At 42.7% G+C, this 18,110-nt stretch overlaps 1 protein-coding gene across 1 annotated transcript in view; it reads right to left on the bottom strand.

The window, feature by feature from the left end:
- The window catches only part of polr1e (RNA polymerase I subunit E), a 58,369-nt gene that overhangs the window by 25,791 nt on the left and 14,468 nt on the right, over positions 1-18,110 (bottom strand). Inside the window, exons 4-5 of the mRNA XM_059970070.1 lie at positions 5,704-5,789; positions 3,558-3,613 (exon numbers count right to left, since the gene is read on the bottom strand). Of these exons, the coding sequence (XP_059826053.1) occupies positions 3,558-3,613; positions 5,704-5,789 (142 nt within the window). The remainder of the gene's footprint in view (positions 1-3,557; positions 3,614-5,703; positions 5,790-18,110) is intronic.

Raw genomic sequence — 18,110 nt, 5'->3', positions numbered from 1 at the left:
CAAACTAGCATCCATGTCTCTTACCTGCGTCCACAGAAACGCCTGCCTGACCCCCTGACTATCGAGTCCCCTATCACTGCTGCCATCCTCTTCCTTTCCCTACCCTTCTGAGTCACAGGGCCAAACTCTGTGCCGGAGGCGCGGCCACTGTTGCTTCCCCAAGGTAGGCTGTCCCCCCAACCCCCCAACAGTACTCAAACAGGAGTACTTATTGTTAAGGGGTACAGCCACTGGGGTACTCTCCAGCACCTGCTTCATGCCCTTCCCTCTCCTGATTGTTACCCACTTGTCTGTCTCCCCAGGCCCTAGTGTGACTACTTGCCTGTAACTCCTCTCTATCACCTCCTCGCTCTCCCTGACCAGACGAAGGTCATCGAGCTGCATCTCCAGTTCCCTAATGCAGTCCCTGAGGAGCTGCAGCTTGTCGCACCTGGAACAGAAGGGGCCATTCAGGAGGCTGGGAGTCTCCCGGAAGTCCCACATCTGACACCGAACCCAGAACACTGGCCTCACACACATACTTCCTGTCTGTATTCTACCTTGCCTCGACCCATTATCGACTAAGCCCTGCAGAGCCAAAGCCTTCCTACACTGACCCCCCTTCTCAGTTGCCCGCTCTATGAAGCTGTCTCTCGCTGTTCTCACTGGCTTACACAGTTGTGCCTCGATCAAACCACAGGAGGACTTAAGACAGATTAGAAGAATGGGCAAAAAAGTGTCAGGTGGAATATAGTGTTGGATAGAGTATGGTCATGCACTTGGTAGAACGAATAAAGATGTGAACTGTTTTCCAAACAGGATGCTAATTCAGAAATCAGAAGTGCAAAGGGACTTGGGAGCCCTAGTGCAGGATTCCCTAAACATTAACTAGTAGGGCGAGTCAGTGATAGGGAAAGCAAATACAATGCTAGTTTCAAGAGAATTAAAATATAAAAGCAAGGATGTTATGCTGAGGCTTTATAATGCATTGGTCAGACAGCGTTTGGGATATCGTGAGCAATTTTAGGCCTCATATCTGAGAAAGAAGGAGCTGGCATTGGAAAGCATCCAGAGGAGGGTCATGAGAATGACCTTAGGAATGAACCAGTTAACGTTTGAGGAGTTTTTGATGGCTCTGGGCCTGTACTTACTGGAATTTAGGATGTTGGGGGATGTCATTGAATATTGGAAGGCTTAGATAGAGTGGATGGGGGGAATATGTTTTGAATAGTAGGGGATAGTAGGACCAGAGGGCACTGCCTCAGAATACAGGGACATCCCTTTAGAATAGGAATGTGAAGGAATATCTTTAGCCAGGGGGTGAATCTGTGGAATTCATTGCCATTGATAGCTGTGGAGGCCAAGTCACTGGGTATACTTAAAGTGGAGTTTGATAGTCCAGAATGTCAGAACTTCAAAATCAGGCTTAATATCACCGCAAATGTTGTGAAATTTGCTGTTTTATAGCAGTACACTGCAATATATAGTAGTAAGAACTATAGGTCACAGTAAGAAGCATATAAAAAATAAATTTAATAGTGCAAAAAGAGAGGGGAAAAATACTGAGGCCGCAAGAGATAGCAGTACTTTGCTTCAGTATTCACTACGGAAAAGGATCCTGGCGATTGTAGGGATGACTTATAGCAGACTGAAAAGCTTGATCATGTAAATATTAAGAAAGAGGATGTGCTGGAGCTTTTGGAAAGCATCAAGTTGGATAAGTCACCAAGACCGGATGAGATGTACCCCAGGCTACTGTGGGAGGCGAGGGAGGAGATTGCTGAGCCTCTGGCGATGATCTTTGCATCATCAATGGGGATGAGAGGTTCCAGAGGATTGGAGGGTTGCAGATGTTGTTCCCTTATTGAAGAAAGGGAGTAGCAATAGCCCAGGAAATTATAGACTTTGAGTCTCACTTCAGTGGTTGGTAAGTTGATGGAAAAGATCCTGAGAGGCAGGATTTATGAACATTTGGAGAGGAATAATATGATCAGGAATAGTCAGCATGGCTTTGTCAAAGGCAGGTCGTACCTTACGAGCCTGACTGAATTTTTTGAGGATGTGACTAAACACATTGATGAAGGAAGAGCCGTAGATGTAGTGTATATGGATTTCAGCAAAGCATTTGATAAGGTACCCTATGCAAGGCTTATTGAGAAAATAAGGAGGCATGAGATCCAGGGGGACATTGCTTTGTGGATCCAGAAATGGCTTGCCCACAGAAGGCAAAGAGTGGTTGTAGACGGGTCATATTCTGCACGGAGGTCGGTCACCAGTGGAGTGCCTCAGGGATATGTTCTGGGACCCCTACTCTTCGTGATTTTTATAAATGACCTGGATGAGGAAGTGGAGGGATGTGTTAGTAAGTTTGCTAATGACACAAAGGTTGGGGGTGTTGTGGATAGTGTGGTGGGCTGTCAGAGGTTACAGTGGGACATTGACAGGATGCAAAACTGGGCTGAGAAATGGAAGACGGTGTTCAACCCAGATAAGTGTGAGGTGGTTCATTTTGGTAGGTCAAATATAATGGCAGAACATAGTATTAATGGTAAGACTCTTGGCAGTGTGGGGGATCAGAGGGATCTCAGGGTCTGAGTCCATAGGACACTCAAAGCTTCTGCACAGGTTTTCTGTGTGGTTAAAAGCATATGCTGCACTGGCCTTCATCAACTGTGGGATTGAGTTTAAGAGCCAAGAGGTAATGTTGCAGCTATATAGTACCCTGGTCAGACCCCACTTGGAGTACTGCGCTCAGTTCTGGTCGCCTCACTAGAAGGATGTGGAAGCCACAGAAAGGGTGCAGAGGAGATTTACAAGGATGTTGCCTGGATTGGGGGGGCTCGCCTTATGAGAATCGATTGAGTGAACTCGGCCTTTTCTCCTTGAAGCGACGAAGGATGAGAGGTGACCTGATAGAGATATATAAGAAGATGAGAGCCACTGATCGTGTGGATAGTCAAAGGCTTTTTCCCAGGGCTGAAATGGCTAGCACGAGAGGGCATAGTTTTAAGGTGCTTGGACGTGGGTACAGGAGAGATGCCAGGGGTAATTTTTTTTTTTTTACGCAGAGAGTGGCGAGAGTGTGGAATGGGCTGCCGTCGATGGTGGTGGAGGCAGATATGATAGGGTCTTTTAAGGGACTCCTGGATAGGTACATGGAACTTACCTAGGTAACCGTAGGTAATTTCTAAGGTTAAGACATGATTTTACTTTACCAGGAAGTCCTCAGTCTTTTTCACTGTTTTCCCATGAGGAGAGTACAGCTGTTCAGTCGTGCCTTTGTGTGGACATGATTCTACGTTACCAGGAAGTCCTCATTAGGTTAGCAGAAAAGCCTCTTAGAAAAAGGTTGCAGATGGTAGTTCTTCCTTATAATGCAGCAGGCTGACAACATACCCACATGCGCTCACTACTGACAACCCTGACATCAACAAATTGGGGGCAAACCAGCAAAATAGCCACAGTGAGTACCCAGTATTGGGGGAAGGAATACTATTCCTCAATAACCAGGCAAAACCAAAGTACTCTCAATTGTATGGCATGGGAGAAAGAGTTAAATGCTACAATAAAATATTTACCTTCTCACGATAAGAGAGTTGCTTCTCACTGGTATCTTCTTCTGTCACAGGTTCACCTGAAGAGAAAATATGAGCTTTGATATATCACTCTGATTCACGAGACATGTTGTCAGGTTAAGCTGCAGTTCTAACAAGACACACCAACACAAATGTTGTCACAGATGATCACACTCTGGGTTTTTGTCCAAATAAAATACCTTTGCATGCAATCAACGATAAAATCAAACATAAAAGGATTTGATTACATGTTCACCTATTGTGATTATGATCAATCTAAAAATTCTTGCATGGACACTTACTCACCTGTTCTACATCCTTCACTAAGTTTTATTTACTCCTGATCTTTCAACAACTCAAATTTAAAAACTTTATCTGTAAGTTTAAATAGCCCCTATACATTGTCCTTCTCTATCTTTGTAACCTCCTACAACCATAACTATGTCCCAACTCTGTAATACCTTACTTCACCTTATTTGCCATACATTTGGCAATCAATCATCTTACCTCCTATGTCGCCACCGATCTTTAATATACTTAGCAAAACAGCATCTAAAGCTTGGGTAGAAAATTCCAATGTTTCTCAGCCCTGCCTCTAACCTGAATGGCTCACATCGTTAATTTGAGACTGTTGCCTTAGTCATGCAAGCATGAGAAAGCATCTATCCTGTCAAACCCTGGAACAATTTGCACATTTTAATATTACCTTCCAAACCGTGGGATATTTGGTCCAGCTAACTTAATGTCTTCTCCCACCATCTCAGGAATCAACTGGTAAAGCCCGACTGTATTACCTCTTCCATAAGTTGACCCTTTCTTAGTTTGGGAGACCAAATCAATACACAATATTCCAGATGCAGTCACACCAAGGCCAATAACTGCAGCAAGACATCTCTGAGGTACTGAAATCTTCTTGCAATGAAAGTAAAAATATAATTCACCTTCCTAATTGGTTGCTGTATCAGCATGTTAGCTTTCAACAATTGTTGTGAAAGGGTACCCAAATTCCTCTGAGGACATTTTTCAGTCTCTAACCTTGGGAAAAAAATCTACCCTCGTTTTATTTCTTTTTGCTACCAAAATGCACTACTTCATACATTTCTGTATGAGAACCTGACTGACATCTGAGCTCTTATTTAAATGGCTTCAGTTCAGTTTTGGATAAACCCACAGCTATCTCTTTTAACAGATCTCCTTTAACAGATCTTTGCAGTCAGCTGATCACTTGCTTGTCCCATCCACCTCATTCGTCAGATTTCTTGCTCATCACACTCTCTGAGCTAAATTCAACAAGGTCCTTCACTTCCCGTGCACTCTATCACCACACCAACGACCACAAATAGATTTCTCTGGATGTTTCTTCAGGCAATCACAATCCTCGATGCTCACATCTTTTTATTTTAAGCTTTGATAGAATGCTCCTGTTCCTAGGGGGAGAAATCTCTCACATCCTGTTGCAGTCCTCTTGTATGATTCCCAGCTTTCACTCACTCCACTGTCAGATCTGGCAGAACAAGAACAACAGATGGACTTCTATTCCATTGCCCAAACCACTGTCTAATACAGGATCAGTGTGGAACTGGGGGGAATTCCTCACTGGGATCACTATCAGCATCTGAACGTAACAAAAACATTTCTAGGCTTCTTGCACTTCCACACTGTTCTTTGGGGCCTTCTTCAACAATCATCTCTTCCACTAGGCTTAGTCACATTGTCTTATTTAATACCCAATTTTAGCCAAAAATTCTTACATAGAAACATAGAAAATAGGTGCAGGAGTAGGCCCTTCGGCCCTTCGAGCCTGCACCGCCATTCAGTATGATCATGGCTGATCATCCAACTCAGAACCCTGTACCTGCTTTCTCTCCATATCCCCTGATCCCTTTAGTCACAAGGGCCATATCTAACTTAAACTTTGTACTCTAACTTTGTACATGAAGTACAAAAGCAAAATACTACAAATATTGGAAATGTAAAATAGAAACATCAGAAACGTTTTTATATTTAAGAAAGGCCGTCAACCTAAAAGGTCGACTTTCTCTCTAAAGATGCTGCATGACCTAAATATTTCTAGCAATTATTTTTTCTACAATCTTGCCATGAATAATTTTGATCAGAGTAGTGTAAGACATTATACTGGATACTTTACCAGGAAAGAAGGGCTGCATGTTAAACAGCTGAGCGTTGTGCACTTCCATTTTCCCAGTACTTTTATTTAACACGCCAACAAAGTACCTGAATACAAGAGAAATTTTCACTTAATTGAAGTTTATTAGTTACTTAGACACTAAATGCCAACTGTTCATGTTTTCTTTAATTTTAGACAGATAATACAAGAATGCAAACACTCTCACATTTTGAAAATTTGTCAATGATAGTCAACTATGTTTTTAATCACTATCTGCTTAGACACCTTTTGAATCTGGCAGATTTAAAGCAGCGAACGCCATCTCATTGGTTCTACCCTCAGCTCCTGACCACCTAGACCGGGGGTCGGCAACCCGCGGCTCCGGAGCCACATGTGGCTCTTTTACGTCTGTGCTGTGGCTCCCTGTTGCTTTGGGAAATAATTGGTCAGTATTTAACTAAAATGTATTTTATGTTAGTTTGTTAGTTTTTGAAATGTAACTCTAAATTTGAAGATTATGGTGATCTTGTACAATCTAAATAAGACGTTGTGGCGACCCATTTCCTGGCACAGTGGAACCGGCTCACAATTAGCCAGCATTCAGGCTAAGGGAGATAGCCTACGGGGGTTTGTGAGTACGTGTCTTTTGCAGCATCCGCACCCATGGGGGGCGGGTTGAGGGAGGCTTAAAAGCAAGGCTGTTTAGTTCGAATAAAGCTATCTTTGACTACAGTTTACTGACTGCGTGTAGCACACCGCTACAACGTGTTTTTATCGCTGGCTGTCCAGAGAGGAGGTGCTGAAACGCTTTGTCGCGTGTCTGGATGAAGTGAAAACTTTTCTGGGCAGCAAAGGGCTCACCTTTCCTGAGCTGGAACAGCCAGAGTGGCTGGAAAAGCTACACTTCATGGTAGACATGACAGCGCACCTGAACACGCTGAACACAGCTCTTCAGGGGTAAGGACGTACAGCCCTGCACATGTTGGAGGATGTTTTGGCAGTCGAGCGCAAGTTGACAGTGCTTGCCAGAGATTTACAGAAAGGCACATTGTCTCACTTCCCCAATTTGAGAGAGTTCAAACAAGGTCACGACATGATAAATTCGGAGTATTTACATTCTGCAATCATCGCAATGCAAACATCGTTTGGGAAACGCTTCTGTGAGTTCAGAGAGGAAAAAAAACACATTATCCTTCCCGGTCACTCCCCTAAGCATCGATCCATCCTTACTGAATACGACTGCATTGTCAGGTGTGAGTCAACCTGACCAAGTATGATAAATATTTTAATTGCCTATTATTTTACGTATATTCATATGTTTTCATTATTCAGTGAAATAGTCCTTTTATTTTTCAGGTTGACAGCTGGCTGACGTTATTTTTGGTTTGCTGCTGGCGGCAAATTTAAGTTTGACGTTTTTCATAAATACAAGGAGGACTCAAATAGACGTTGAGTATTTTACTTAAAAGTAACCTTCAACCCAACGTCTTTTTTTGGAGTTCAAAATGTTTTTGTTGCATGCAGAAATGTAATTTCGTTTTCTCTGCAGGAGTTCATCAATTTCATAAATGCAACACATTATAGTTTGTTTATACATAGTATAAAGGCAAAACAAAACGTTGTATGCAGTGTTATTTCATTTTAAATGTCAAACAGGTTTTGCGGCTCCCAGTGTTTTCTTTTCTGTGGGAAACGGGTCCAAGTGGCTCTTTCAGTGGTAAAGGTTGCCGACCCCTGACCTAGACAGTGAAGACCTAAAGATGCCTGCGTAAGGTTGTTTGTTGACTACAGCTCCCCCTTTAGTACCGTAATTTCAACAAATTCATCTCCAAACTCCTGAAGCTGAGACACAACAACCTCGTTTAGTAACTGACACCAGACCACAGTCAATAAGGAGAGGCAACACCTCCATTCACATTTATTCTCAACACTGGAGCCCAACAAGACATGTTCTTAGTCCCGCAATTCACGACTGTGTGGCCAGATTCTGTCCTAGCTCAGTCTACAAGTTTGCAGGTGACACTGCTGTCGATGATGATGATGTCGACTCAGGTCTGAGAGGCCAGCGTCGGGCACTTTCATGCTTTACAAGGCGTGGATCTGAAGGCTGTGTGGGACGCCACTCATCACGCAGTATTTTTCTTTATTTTACGAGGTCGAGTTGCGAGCTCAACACTCAACCCGGCACGGATGGAAAGCATACTCGGGAATGGCCCGATTGGATTTGAACCCGGGAACCTCTGTTCCGGAGACCGGTCCTATGTCACTGCGCCACCAGCCAACCGCTGTAGTGGGCCATAATTCAAACAATGATGAGTCGAAGTAGAAGGGATAGAGAACCTAGTGACATGGTGGCATGACAACAACTTTTCCCTGAATGGCAGCAAAGATTTTGAGTATGGGGCGGTCCACATGCCCCTATTTATACCCACAGTACTGGGTTGAGAGCTCCGAGTTCCTTGTGGCCACACTGGTCCAACCATGCAGACACCACAACTGAGAGCTCTTCGTCCTCAGAATATTATAGAAATATGGCATGCCCCCCACTTTGAACAGCACCAATTTTTATCACTACACAACGGGGAACCTGGTATAGCAAACAATCTGCTCGCTGCCCAAGACTGCTCGAACCGCAGGCAGAGCAGTTGCAGACATAGCTCAGCACTGCACAGAAACTAATCGCCCTTTCATGGACTCTGTCTACACTTCTCACTGCCCTGGTAAAAGCAGCCAACATAACCAAAGACACGACCCACCCGAGACATTCTTTCTTCCCCTCCCATCGAGCAAAAAGTAAAAAACCTGAAAGCACAGACTACCCGGCACAAGGACCTCTCGTATCACAAGATGAACTCATTATGGCCTTGCGCCTTACAGTCCTCCTGAACATTCCATGGAATCCTGTTACTTCACATTGTATGACCTCAATGCACTGTCATAATGAAATGACCGATCTGCAAGGCAAGGTGTTTCTGCTGTATCTCGGCTAGGCATCTGCATCAACTCAAGAAGTCAAGGATCCAACCCCAGGTAGGGTTTGTGTCCAGTATCAATACCAAAAACAAGCTCAGCTATCACTCATGGAGATTGCTAGAAGTGTTTTCGCTAAGATTTCCATGAACGAGATTCAATCAGAATCACAAGTGAGTTACTGGATATTGTAGGATGTTGTGTCAGAGAGGGTCGGGTGACTAACAGAAGGGATCTGGAAGTGACTGAAGGGAAGTGGAAGGGTGGCGGCTGACTAAAAGGAAGGATACTGGGAGTGACCAAGGGGAAGGGTGGGAAGAGGGGTGGGAGTGAACGAGAGCAGGGAGAGGGAGAGCCACTGAGTGTTGTGTGTGGGACAGAATGTCACGTGTTGAAAGAAACTAGTGGACTGAGCAGACGATAAGTGAGTGACGAAGGGATATTGTGTCGGTACTGGACAGTGTGGGACGTCCTGTCGCTACTGGACCTGTGGGACGTCCTTTCTTTTTCAGTCTTTTTATTATTAATATTAATATCAACAAAATAAAATAGATACATAGATAATGGGATTACAAACATACACATTACAACTGAACATGAAAGAATACATAAGCAATAGTTACAGTATAACTGAGTATTCCCAAATTATGGCCGATACAAATAACAAATAAACAAGGCAAACCTAGGTATATCATAATATATATTTAAAAAAACAAAAAGAAAAAAATTTATGCAAAAAAAACTAATCTAATAAATAATAAAAAAAGAAATGAAAAAAGAAAAAAAGAGAAGAAAAAATGGAAAAAAAAGGGCTGTTTATAATATCTCACAAGAATACATAATCATCAGTGTTGTCAACTCCGATCCTCTCAACATATATAAAATCGAAACTGGAAAAACAAATAGGCTTGGAACAGGGTCATATTACATCATATGAAAATATTGAATAAATGGTCTCCATATCTTTTCAAATTTAATAAAAGAATCAAATACACCACTTCTAATTTTTTCTAAATTTAGACATAACATAGTCTGAGAAAACCAATGAAATACAGTAGGAGGATTAATTTCTTTCCAATTCAACAAAATAGATCTTCTGGCCATTAATGTAAGAAATGCAATCATTCGACAAGCAGAAGAGGATAAATGGACTGAGTCCATCATTGGTAAACCAAAAATTGCAGTGATAGGATGAGGTTGTAAATCAATGTTCAATACCATAGAAATAATATCAAAAATGTCTTTCCAATATTTTTTCAAAAGCGGACACAACCAGAACATGAGTTAAAGACGCTATCTCAGAATGACATCTGTCACAAATAGGATTTATATAGGAATAAAAATGAGCCAATTTATCCTTGGACATATGAGCCCTGTGCACAACCTTAAACTGTATTAATGAATATTTAGCACATATAGATGTATTAACTAATTGAAGAATTTTATCCCAATTCTCAATAGGGATAGTAAGGTTAAGTTCTCTTTCCCAATCATTTTTAATCTTATAGAAGGGCTCTGAACGTATCTTCATAATTATATTGTAAAGTTTTGATATTAGCCCTTTCTGAGAAGGATTTAGTTCGAACAAATTCTCCAAAATACCTGAAGACGCAAAATTTGGAAAAGTAGGAAGTACAGTATTTAAGAAATTCCTAATCTGTAAATATCTAAAAAAATGAAATCTAGGCAAATTATATTTATTAGATAATTATTCAAAAGACATAAAACAATTATCCAAAAAATAAATCAGAAAATCGTAGTAATCCTTTAGTCTTCCAAGCTGAATAAGCTTGGCCTATAATAGGATAAAAAAAAGCAATTGGATACAATAGGAATATTTAAAACAAACTGAGTCAATCCAAAAAATTTCCGAAATTGAAACCATATACGTAAAGTATGTTTAACTATCGGATTGTCAATTCATTTCGGCAATTTAGAAAGAGCAAAGGGAAGAGAAGACCCTAAAATAGAACCCAATGAAAATCCTTGTACAGATTTAGTTTCCAGGTTCACCCAATGAGGGCTAAAAGATAAATCCCAATCCTTTAACCAACATATCAAATATCGGATATTGACTGCCCAATAATAAAATCTAAAATTAGGTAATGCCAATCCACCTTCCTTCCTTGCCTTCTGTAAATATTTTTTACCTAATCTCGGATTTTTATTCTGCCATATATATGAGGAAATTTTTGAATCAACATTAGCAAAAAAAGATTTCGGAATAAAAATTGGTACCGCTTGAAATATATATAAAAACTTGGGTAAAATAACCATCTTAATAGCATTAATCCCACCTATCAGAGATAGATACTGGTGACCATTTAGTAAACAAACATTTAATCTGATCGATTAGGGGTAAAAAATTAACCTTAAATAAGTCCTTATAGTTTTTTGTGATTTTAATCCCTAAGTAAATAAAAGAGTCATTAACTAATTTAAAAGGTAAATTTCCATAAATTGGAACCTGTCTATTTAAAGGAAACAATTCACTCTTATTAATATTTAATTTATACCTGGAAAAATTACTAAATTGAGCCAACAATGATATAACTGCAGGAATGGATTTCTCAGGATCAGAAATAAATAATAATAAATCATCTGCATATAATGATAGCTTATGTATATCCGTCCCACAATTAATGCCAAAAATGTTCTGTGACTCTCTGATAGCAATTGCCAAGGGTTCTAAAGCAATATCAAATAATAATGGACTGAGAGGACAGCCTTGTCTAGTACCCAGAATTAAATGAAAAAAGGGAGATCTTTGATTGTTAGTAAGCACCGAGGCTACTGGAGTATGATATATCAGTTTAATCCAGGAAATGAATGTCGGACTAAAATTAAACTTCTCAAGCACACAAGTATGGCCATTCAACTCTATCAAATGCTTTCTCCGCATCTAGTGAAATAACACATTCTGAAGTGCTATGTGAGGGAGTATAAACAATATTCAGTAATCTCCTAACATTGAAAAAATAGCGATTTTTAATAAAACCAGTTTGATCTTCCGAAATAATTTGGGGTAATACCTTCTCCAGCCTGGATGCCAGTAACTTGGAAAAAATCTTGGAATCTACATTCAATAAAGGTATTGGTCTATAGGATGCACAGTCAGTAGGGTCTTTATCTTTCTTCAATATTAAAGAAATGGAAGCTCTATAAATAGATTGTGGCAGTTTACCCAATCTAATTGCTTCTTCGAAAACCCTGCATAACCAAGGAGAAAGAGTAGCGGAAAAACATTTTAAAAATTCTACTGTATACCCATCTGGACCAGGTGCTTTCCCAGAATTCATGGAGGAAATAACCCCTTTAATTTCTGCATCTGTAATAGGAGTTTCTAATATTGAAAGATCATCTGATGATAATTTTGGAAAATTCAATTTCCCAAAAAAATCACACATGGTATTGTAATCATGAAGGAATTCAGAATGATACAGGGAGGTATAAAAATCTTGAAATGATTTGCTTATCTCATCATGGTTAACTGTCAGATCCCCATTCTGCTGACGAATCTTAGTAATTTGACGTTTAACCAAAGCATTCTTCAATTAACTAGCCAACAGTTTACCCAATTTATCACTATGTATATAAAAATCAGATCTGGTTTTCATTGATTGATTTTCAATCGAAGATGTAAGTAATAAACTATGTTCCATTTGAAGTTCAACCCTTTGTTTGTAAAGCTCCTTACTAGGAGGAGTCAAATATTTCTTGTCAATCTCTTTAATTTTATAAACTAATAAAAGAGTTTCCTTCTTAATGCGTTTTCTCAGACCAACGGAGTAGGAGGTAAACTGTCCACGTATATATGCTTTAAAAGTGTCCCAAAGTGTTCCGCAAGAAATATCATCCATGGAATTAGTTGAAAAGAAGACATCGATCTGTTCCTTCATAAATTTAATAAAATCTGGATCTTGCAGTAAGGTAGAATCAAATCACCATTGTCTAGCACTAGAAGCTGTATCCATAAATTTAATGGAAAGTTTTAATGGAGCATGGTCAGAGATGGCTATAATATCATAATTACAACCAATTACCAATGGAATAAAACAAGAGTCAATAAAAAATAATCAATTCTCAAGTAGGAATGATAAACATGTGAGAAAAATGAAAACTCTTTGTCCTTAGAATGCCGAAATCTCCAAATATCAAAAAATCCATTATCAGTCAAAAAAGAGTTAATATAAGTGGCCGACTTATTAGGTAAAGTCTGAGTAGATATAGATTGGCCAACAAAGGATTTAAACAACTATTAAAGTCACCACCCATTATTAACTTATATTTATTTAGATTAGGTAGAGAAGTAAGTAAGTACTTAAAAAAAATCGGGATAATCCACATTTGGAGCATAAACATTAACCATAGCAACCTTTTTGTTAAAAAGTAAGCCAGTAATTAACAAAAATCTACCATTCGGATCCGAAAAGATATCGTGCTGGACAAATGCAATAGAGGAGTCAATAAAAATTGAAACTCCCTTTACTTTAGCATTCGAATTCGAATGGTACTGTTGACCCCTCCAAAACCTAAAAAAGCAATAATTGTCCTCTTTCCTCACATTAATTTCTTGTACAAAAATAATATGTGCATTAAGTCTTTGGAATACTTTGAAAATCTTTTTCCGTTTAAGCCATTAGTATTCCAAGAGACAAAATTAATGGTCTGAGCCATATTTCTGAAACCAACCCTTTGGTATATAAAGGGTTAACCAAATTATGAACTCATGCACCCGGAAGAGGAACAAAAATAAGGGGCGGACCCAGAAGTGACACATCATGGACATTTTAATAGTTTAAAATCAGCTGTTATGTCCGCAGCCCCCTCCTTTGTGAGAATCGCAAGAGCACTAGTTGAGGGGGGGGGGTCAATAGACCCAGGAAATGGGAGAGAGAGTCGTGCCAAATACCTCGTTCCACTGCGATGCAAAATAATGCGACATTGACCATTGTCTCCTGGAGACCACGTTTGCGGATTGGGGATTATGCTACGTGCAAGCCCTCGGGCAAAGTGGGCTGGTTGAGAGAGAGATTGCATCATCCCAACCTGATTGACATCTGAGACCCCGTGAGGAAGTATAAAAGAGGGTCTGAGGGAACAACCCCTTCAGACGCACCAGAAGGAATGCTAACGATCCCGCAGTAGCGGGAAGCCATTTGAAGGAAGTCACGTGCGTTCGACTCCGTTGCTGGAATCGGTGACTGGAACCACGGAAACCAGCTTTTAGCTAACAACGGGGAAGCCTGCTCCCCTGATTCAACGGATTCGCTTCATAAAAGACCTGGGCAAGTTCCTTTTCCCACCAATCTCTCTCTCTCTCTCTCTCTCCAACAAGTGAAAACCCAGCGGTCCCCCAAAAGGCTGAAGCCTGCAGGAACTGAGTGACTTTTATATTTCCATCGGACAATATATTATCCCCTAGACCAGGGGTCAGCAACCTGCGGCTCTTTCATCTCTGTGCTGCGGCTCCCCGTGGTTTGTTAGTTTTTGAAATGTAATTTGAAATTTGAAGATTATGGTGATCTTGTACAATCTAAATAAAACGTTGTGGAGACCCCATTTCCTGGCACATCTGAACCGGCTCACAATTAGCCACCGTTCCGGCTAAGGGAGATAGCCTACGGGGGTTTGTGAGTACGTGTCTTTTGGAGCATCCGCGCCCACGGGGACAGGTTGAGGGAGGCTTTAAAGCAAGGCTGTTTAGTTTGAATAAAGTTATCTTTGACTGCAGTGTTGTTATTTTAGCGCTGCGTGTAGCACACCGCTACAACGTGTTTTTTATCGCTATTAATATACATCACCACTGCCAATGCCTGACACCCGCCAGTGCGCGCTTTCTTTCAATTCTTCGATCCAAGGTAGGCTAACTATGGAGTAACCTTCAACCCAACGTCTTTTTTTCGGAGTTCAAAATGTTTTTGTTGCATGCAGAAATGTAATTTTGTTTTCTCTGCAGGAGTTCATCAATTTCATAAATGCAACACATTATAGTTTGTTTATACATAGCAAAAAGGCAAAAAAAAAACCGTTGTATGCAGTGTTATTTCATTTTAAATGTCAAACGGGTTTTGTGGCTCCCAGTGTTTTCTTTTCTGTGGGAAATGGGTCCAAGTGGCTCTTTCAGTGGTAAACGTTGCCGACCCCTGTCCTAGACAAACGATCGAGCTGTTTCTTATTGATGGTTATTATTGGACCCGCGCTTTTAGATTGAGTAGTGACGACGTATATTATCTGAATGTTTGTATTAATCTTATTTTTGTGTCCCTTCATAAATAAAGACTTTTAAAAATAGTACCATCAGACTTCAACGGACCTCTCTATCTTTGCTGGTAAGTGATCCAGTTACGGGATTTCGTAACACAGCCCAAATGAAGAAAATAAAAACATCTAATGTAAAGAACATAAGATTTAGAAAAACACCCCCCACCCAAGAGGAGAAAAGATCTCCCCAGCCTGGAAAAGAATGGAAAAAAGGAGAGATGAAACTAAACCTACCCCCATATCAGCAGAAGGCAACTCCGTATATAAAGATTAAAAAAAGATCCACCCAAACTCTAAAGAAATAATAATCACTATACTAAAACCAAACTTCTTAATATAATTGATAGTAAAAAAAACCAAAAATATAATCACTAGTAACTTATAAATCTGGTTAAAACCCAAACAAACCAAAAGAAAATTTAAACTGTGATAACAAATGCATTATATGAAGAAGACGAGAGGAAAAAAAATGGCAAAATCAAAAAAAAAGCCAAAAATATTTGAGAAGAAACCGCCATCTTAGTAAAAAAAAATTCACCTTCGAAGGATTAATAAAAATGACCAAAGCTAAAGTACAGTGATTGAAGTAAGTAAAATAAAAAGATTAGTACATCAAAAAAAAACTTTAACTAGAGTATAAAATATAGAGTAAACCTACACCAATAGCCAGAAATAAAACCCATCTTGCAACGATCAAAATCACTCATTTATTAGAGACGAGAATCCGTAGCAGTAGGGAAGTTCTCATTCAGAAAGCTTCTCGCTTCAGATGTAGAAAAGAAAACACGCCGAGATGCATTGGGAGGTGAGATTCTGAGCTTCGCAGGGTATAAGAGCGCAGGTTTTAGATTTTTCTCATAACATTCGGACATCAGAGGTTTAAAAAGAAGCCTTGCCTTCATTACTTCTGGACTAAAATCTTCCACTAATCGAAAATTGAATTCTTGAAATTTGACCATCCCTACATGCCAAGCCACCGACCCCGTGGAGTGTCCTGTCGCTACTGGACCCTGTGGGACATCCTGTCACTACTGGACCCTGTGGGACGTCCTGTCGCTACTGGACCCTGTGGGACATCCTGTCGGTACTGGACCCTGTGGGACGTCCTGTCGGTACTGGACAGTGTGGGACGTCCTGTCGCTACTGGACCCTGTGGGACGTCCTGTCGGAACTGGACCCTGTGGGACGTCCTGTCGCTACTGGACCCTGTGGGACGTCCTGTCGCTACTGGACCCTGTGGGACGTCCTGTCGCTACTGGACCCTGTGGGACGTCCTGTCGGTACTGGACCCTGTGGGACGTCCTGTCGCTACTGGACAGTGTGGGACGTCCTGTCGGAACTGGACCCTGTGGGACGTGCTGTCGCTACTGGACAGTGTGGGACGTCCTGTCGGTACTGGACAGTGTGGGACGTCCTGTCGGTATTGGACAGTGTGGGACGTCCTGTCGGAACTGGACAGTGTGGGACGTCCTGTCGGAACTGGACAGTGTGGGACGTCCTGTCGGTACTGGACAGTGTGGGACGTCCTGTCGGAACTGGACAGTGTGGGACGTCCTGTCGGTACTGGACCCTGTGGGACGTCCTGTCGGTACTGGACAGTGTGGGACGTCCTGTCGGAACTGGACAGTGTGGGACGTCCTGTCGGTACTGGACAGTGTGGGACGTCCTGTCGGTATTGGACAGTGTGGGACGTCCTGTCGGTATTGGACAGTGTGGGACGTCCTGTCGCTACTGGACCCTGTGGGACGTCCTGTCGGTACTGGACAGTGTGGGACGTCCTGTCGCTACTGGACAGTGTGGGACGTCCTGTCGCTACTGGACAGTGTGGGACGTCCTGTCGGTACTGGACAGTGTGGGACGTCCTGTCGGAACTGGACAGTGTGGGACGTCCTGTCGCTACTGGACAGTGTGGGACGTCCTGTCGCTACTGGACAGTGTGGGACGTCCTGTCGCTACTGGACAGTGTGGGACGTCCTGTCGCTACTGGACCCTGTGGGACGTCCTGTCGCTACTGGACAGTGTGGGACGTCCTGTCGGTATTGGACAGAGTGGGACGTCCTGTCGGTATTGGACAGTGTGGGACGTCCTGTCGCTACTGGACAGTGTGGGACGTCCTGTCGGTACTGGACAGTGTGGGACGTCCTGTCGCTACTGGACCCTGTGGGACGTCCTGTCGGTACTGGACAGTGTGGGACGTCCTGTCGCTACTGGACAGTGTGGGACGTCCTGTCGCTACTGGACAGTGTGGGACGTCCTGTCGGAACTGGACAGTGTGGGACGTCCTGTCGGTACTGGACAGTGTGGGACGTCCTGTCGCTACTGGACAGTGTGGGACGTCCTGTCGGTACTGGACAGAGTGGGACGTCCTGTCGGTATTGGACAGTGTGGGACGTCCTGTCGCTACTGGACCCTGTGGGACGTCCTGTCGCTACTGGACCCTGTGGGACGTCCTGTCGCTACTGGACCCTGTGGGACGTCCTGTCGCTACTGGACCCTGTGGGACGTCCTGTCGGTACTGGACCCTGTGGGGCGTCCTGTCGCTACTGGACAGTGTGGGGCGTCCTGTCGCTACTGGACAGTGTGGGGCGTCCTGTCGGTATTGGACAGTGTGGGGCGTCCTGTCGGTATTGGACAGTGTGGGACGTCCTGTCGGTATTGGACAGTGTGGGACGTCCTGTCGCTACTGGACAGTGTGGGACGTCCTGTCGGTATTGGACAGTGTGGGACGTCCTGTCGGTATTGGACAGTGTGGGACGTCCTGTCGCTACTGGACCCTGTGGGACGTCCTGTCGCTACTGGACCCTGTGGGACGTCCTGTCGCTACTGGACCCTGTGGGACGTCCTGTCGGTATTGGACAGTGTGGGACGTCCTGTCGGTACTGGACAGTGTGGGACGTCCTGTCGGTACTGGACAGTGTGGGACGTCCTGTCGGTATTGGACAGTGTGGGACGTCCTGTCGGTACTGGACAGTGTGGGACGTCCTGTCGGTACTGGACAGTGTGGGACGACCTGTCGGTATTGGACAGTGTGGGACGTCCTGTCGCTACTGGACAGTGTGGGACGTCCTGTCGGTACTGGACAGTGTGGGACGTCCTGTCGGTACTGGACAGTGTGGGACGTCCTGTCGGTATTGGACAGTGTGGGACGTCCTGTCGCTACTGGACAGTGTGGGACGTCCTGTCGCTACTGGACA

Source organism: Hypanus sabinus, chromosome 5 (assembly GCF_030144855.1).
Source record: "Hypanus sabinus isolate sHypSab1 chromosome 5, sHypSab1.hap1, whole genome shotgun sequence".
In the NCBI taxonomy this organism is placed as follows: domain Eukaryota; kingdom Metazoa; phylum Chordata; class Chondrichthyes; order Myliobatiformes; family Dasyatidae; genus Hypanus; species Hypanus sabinus.
Note: the sequence above shows the minus strand (reverse complement) of the source record. Positions and strands in the feature narration are given on the sequence as shown.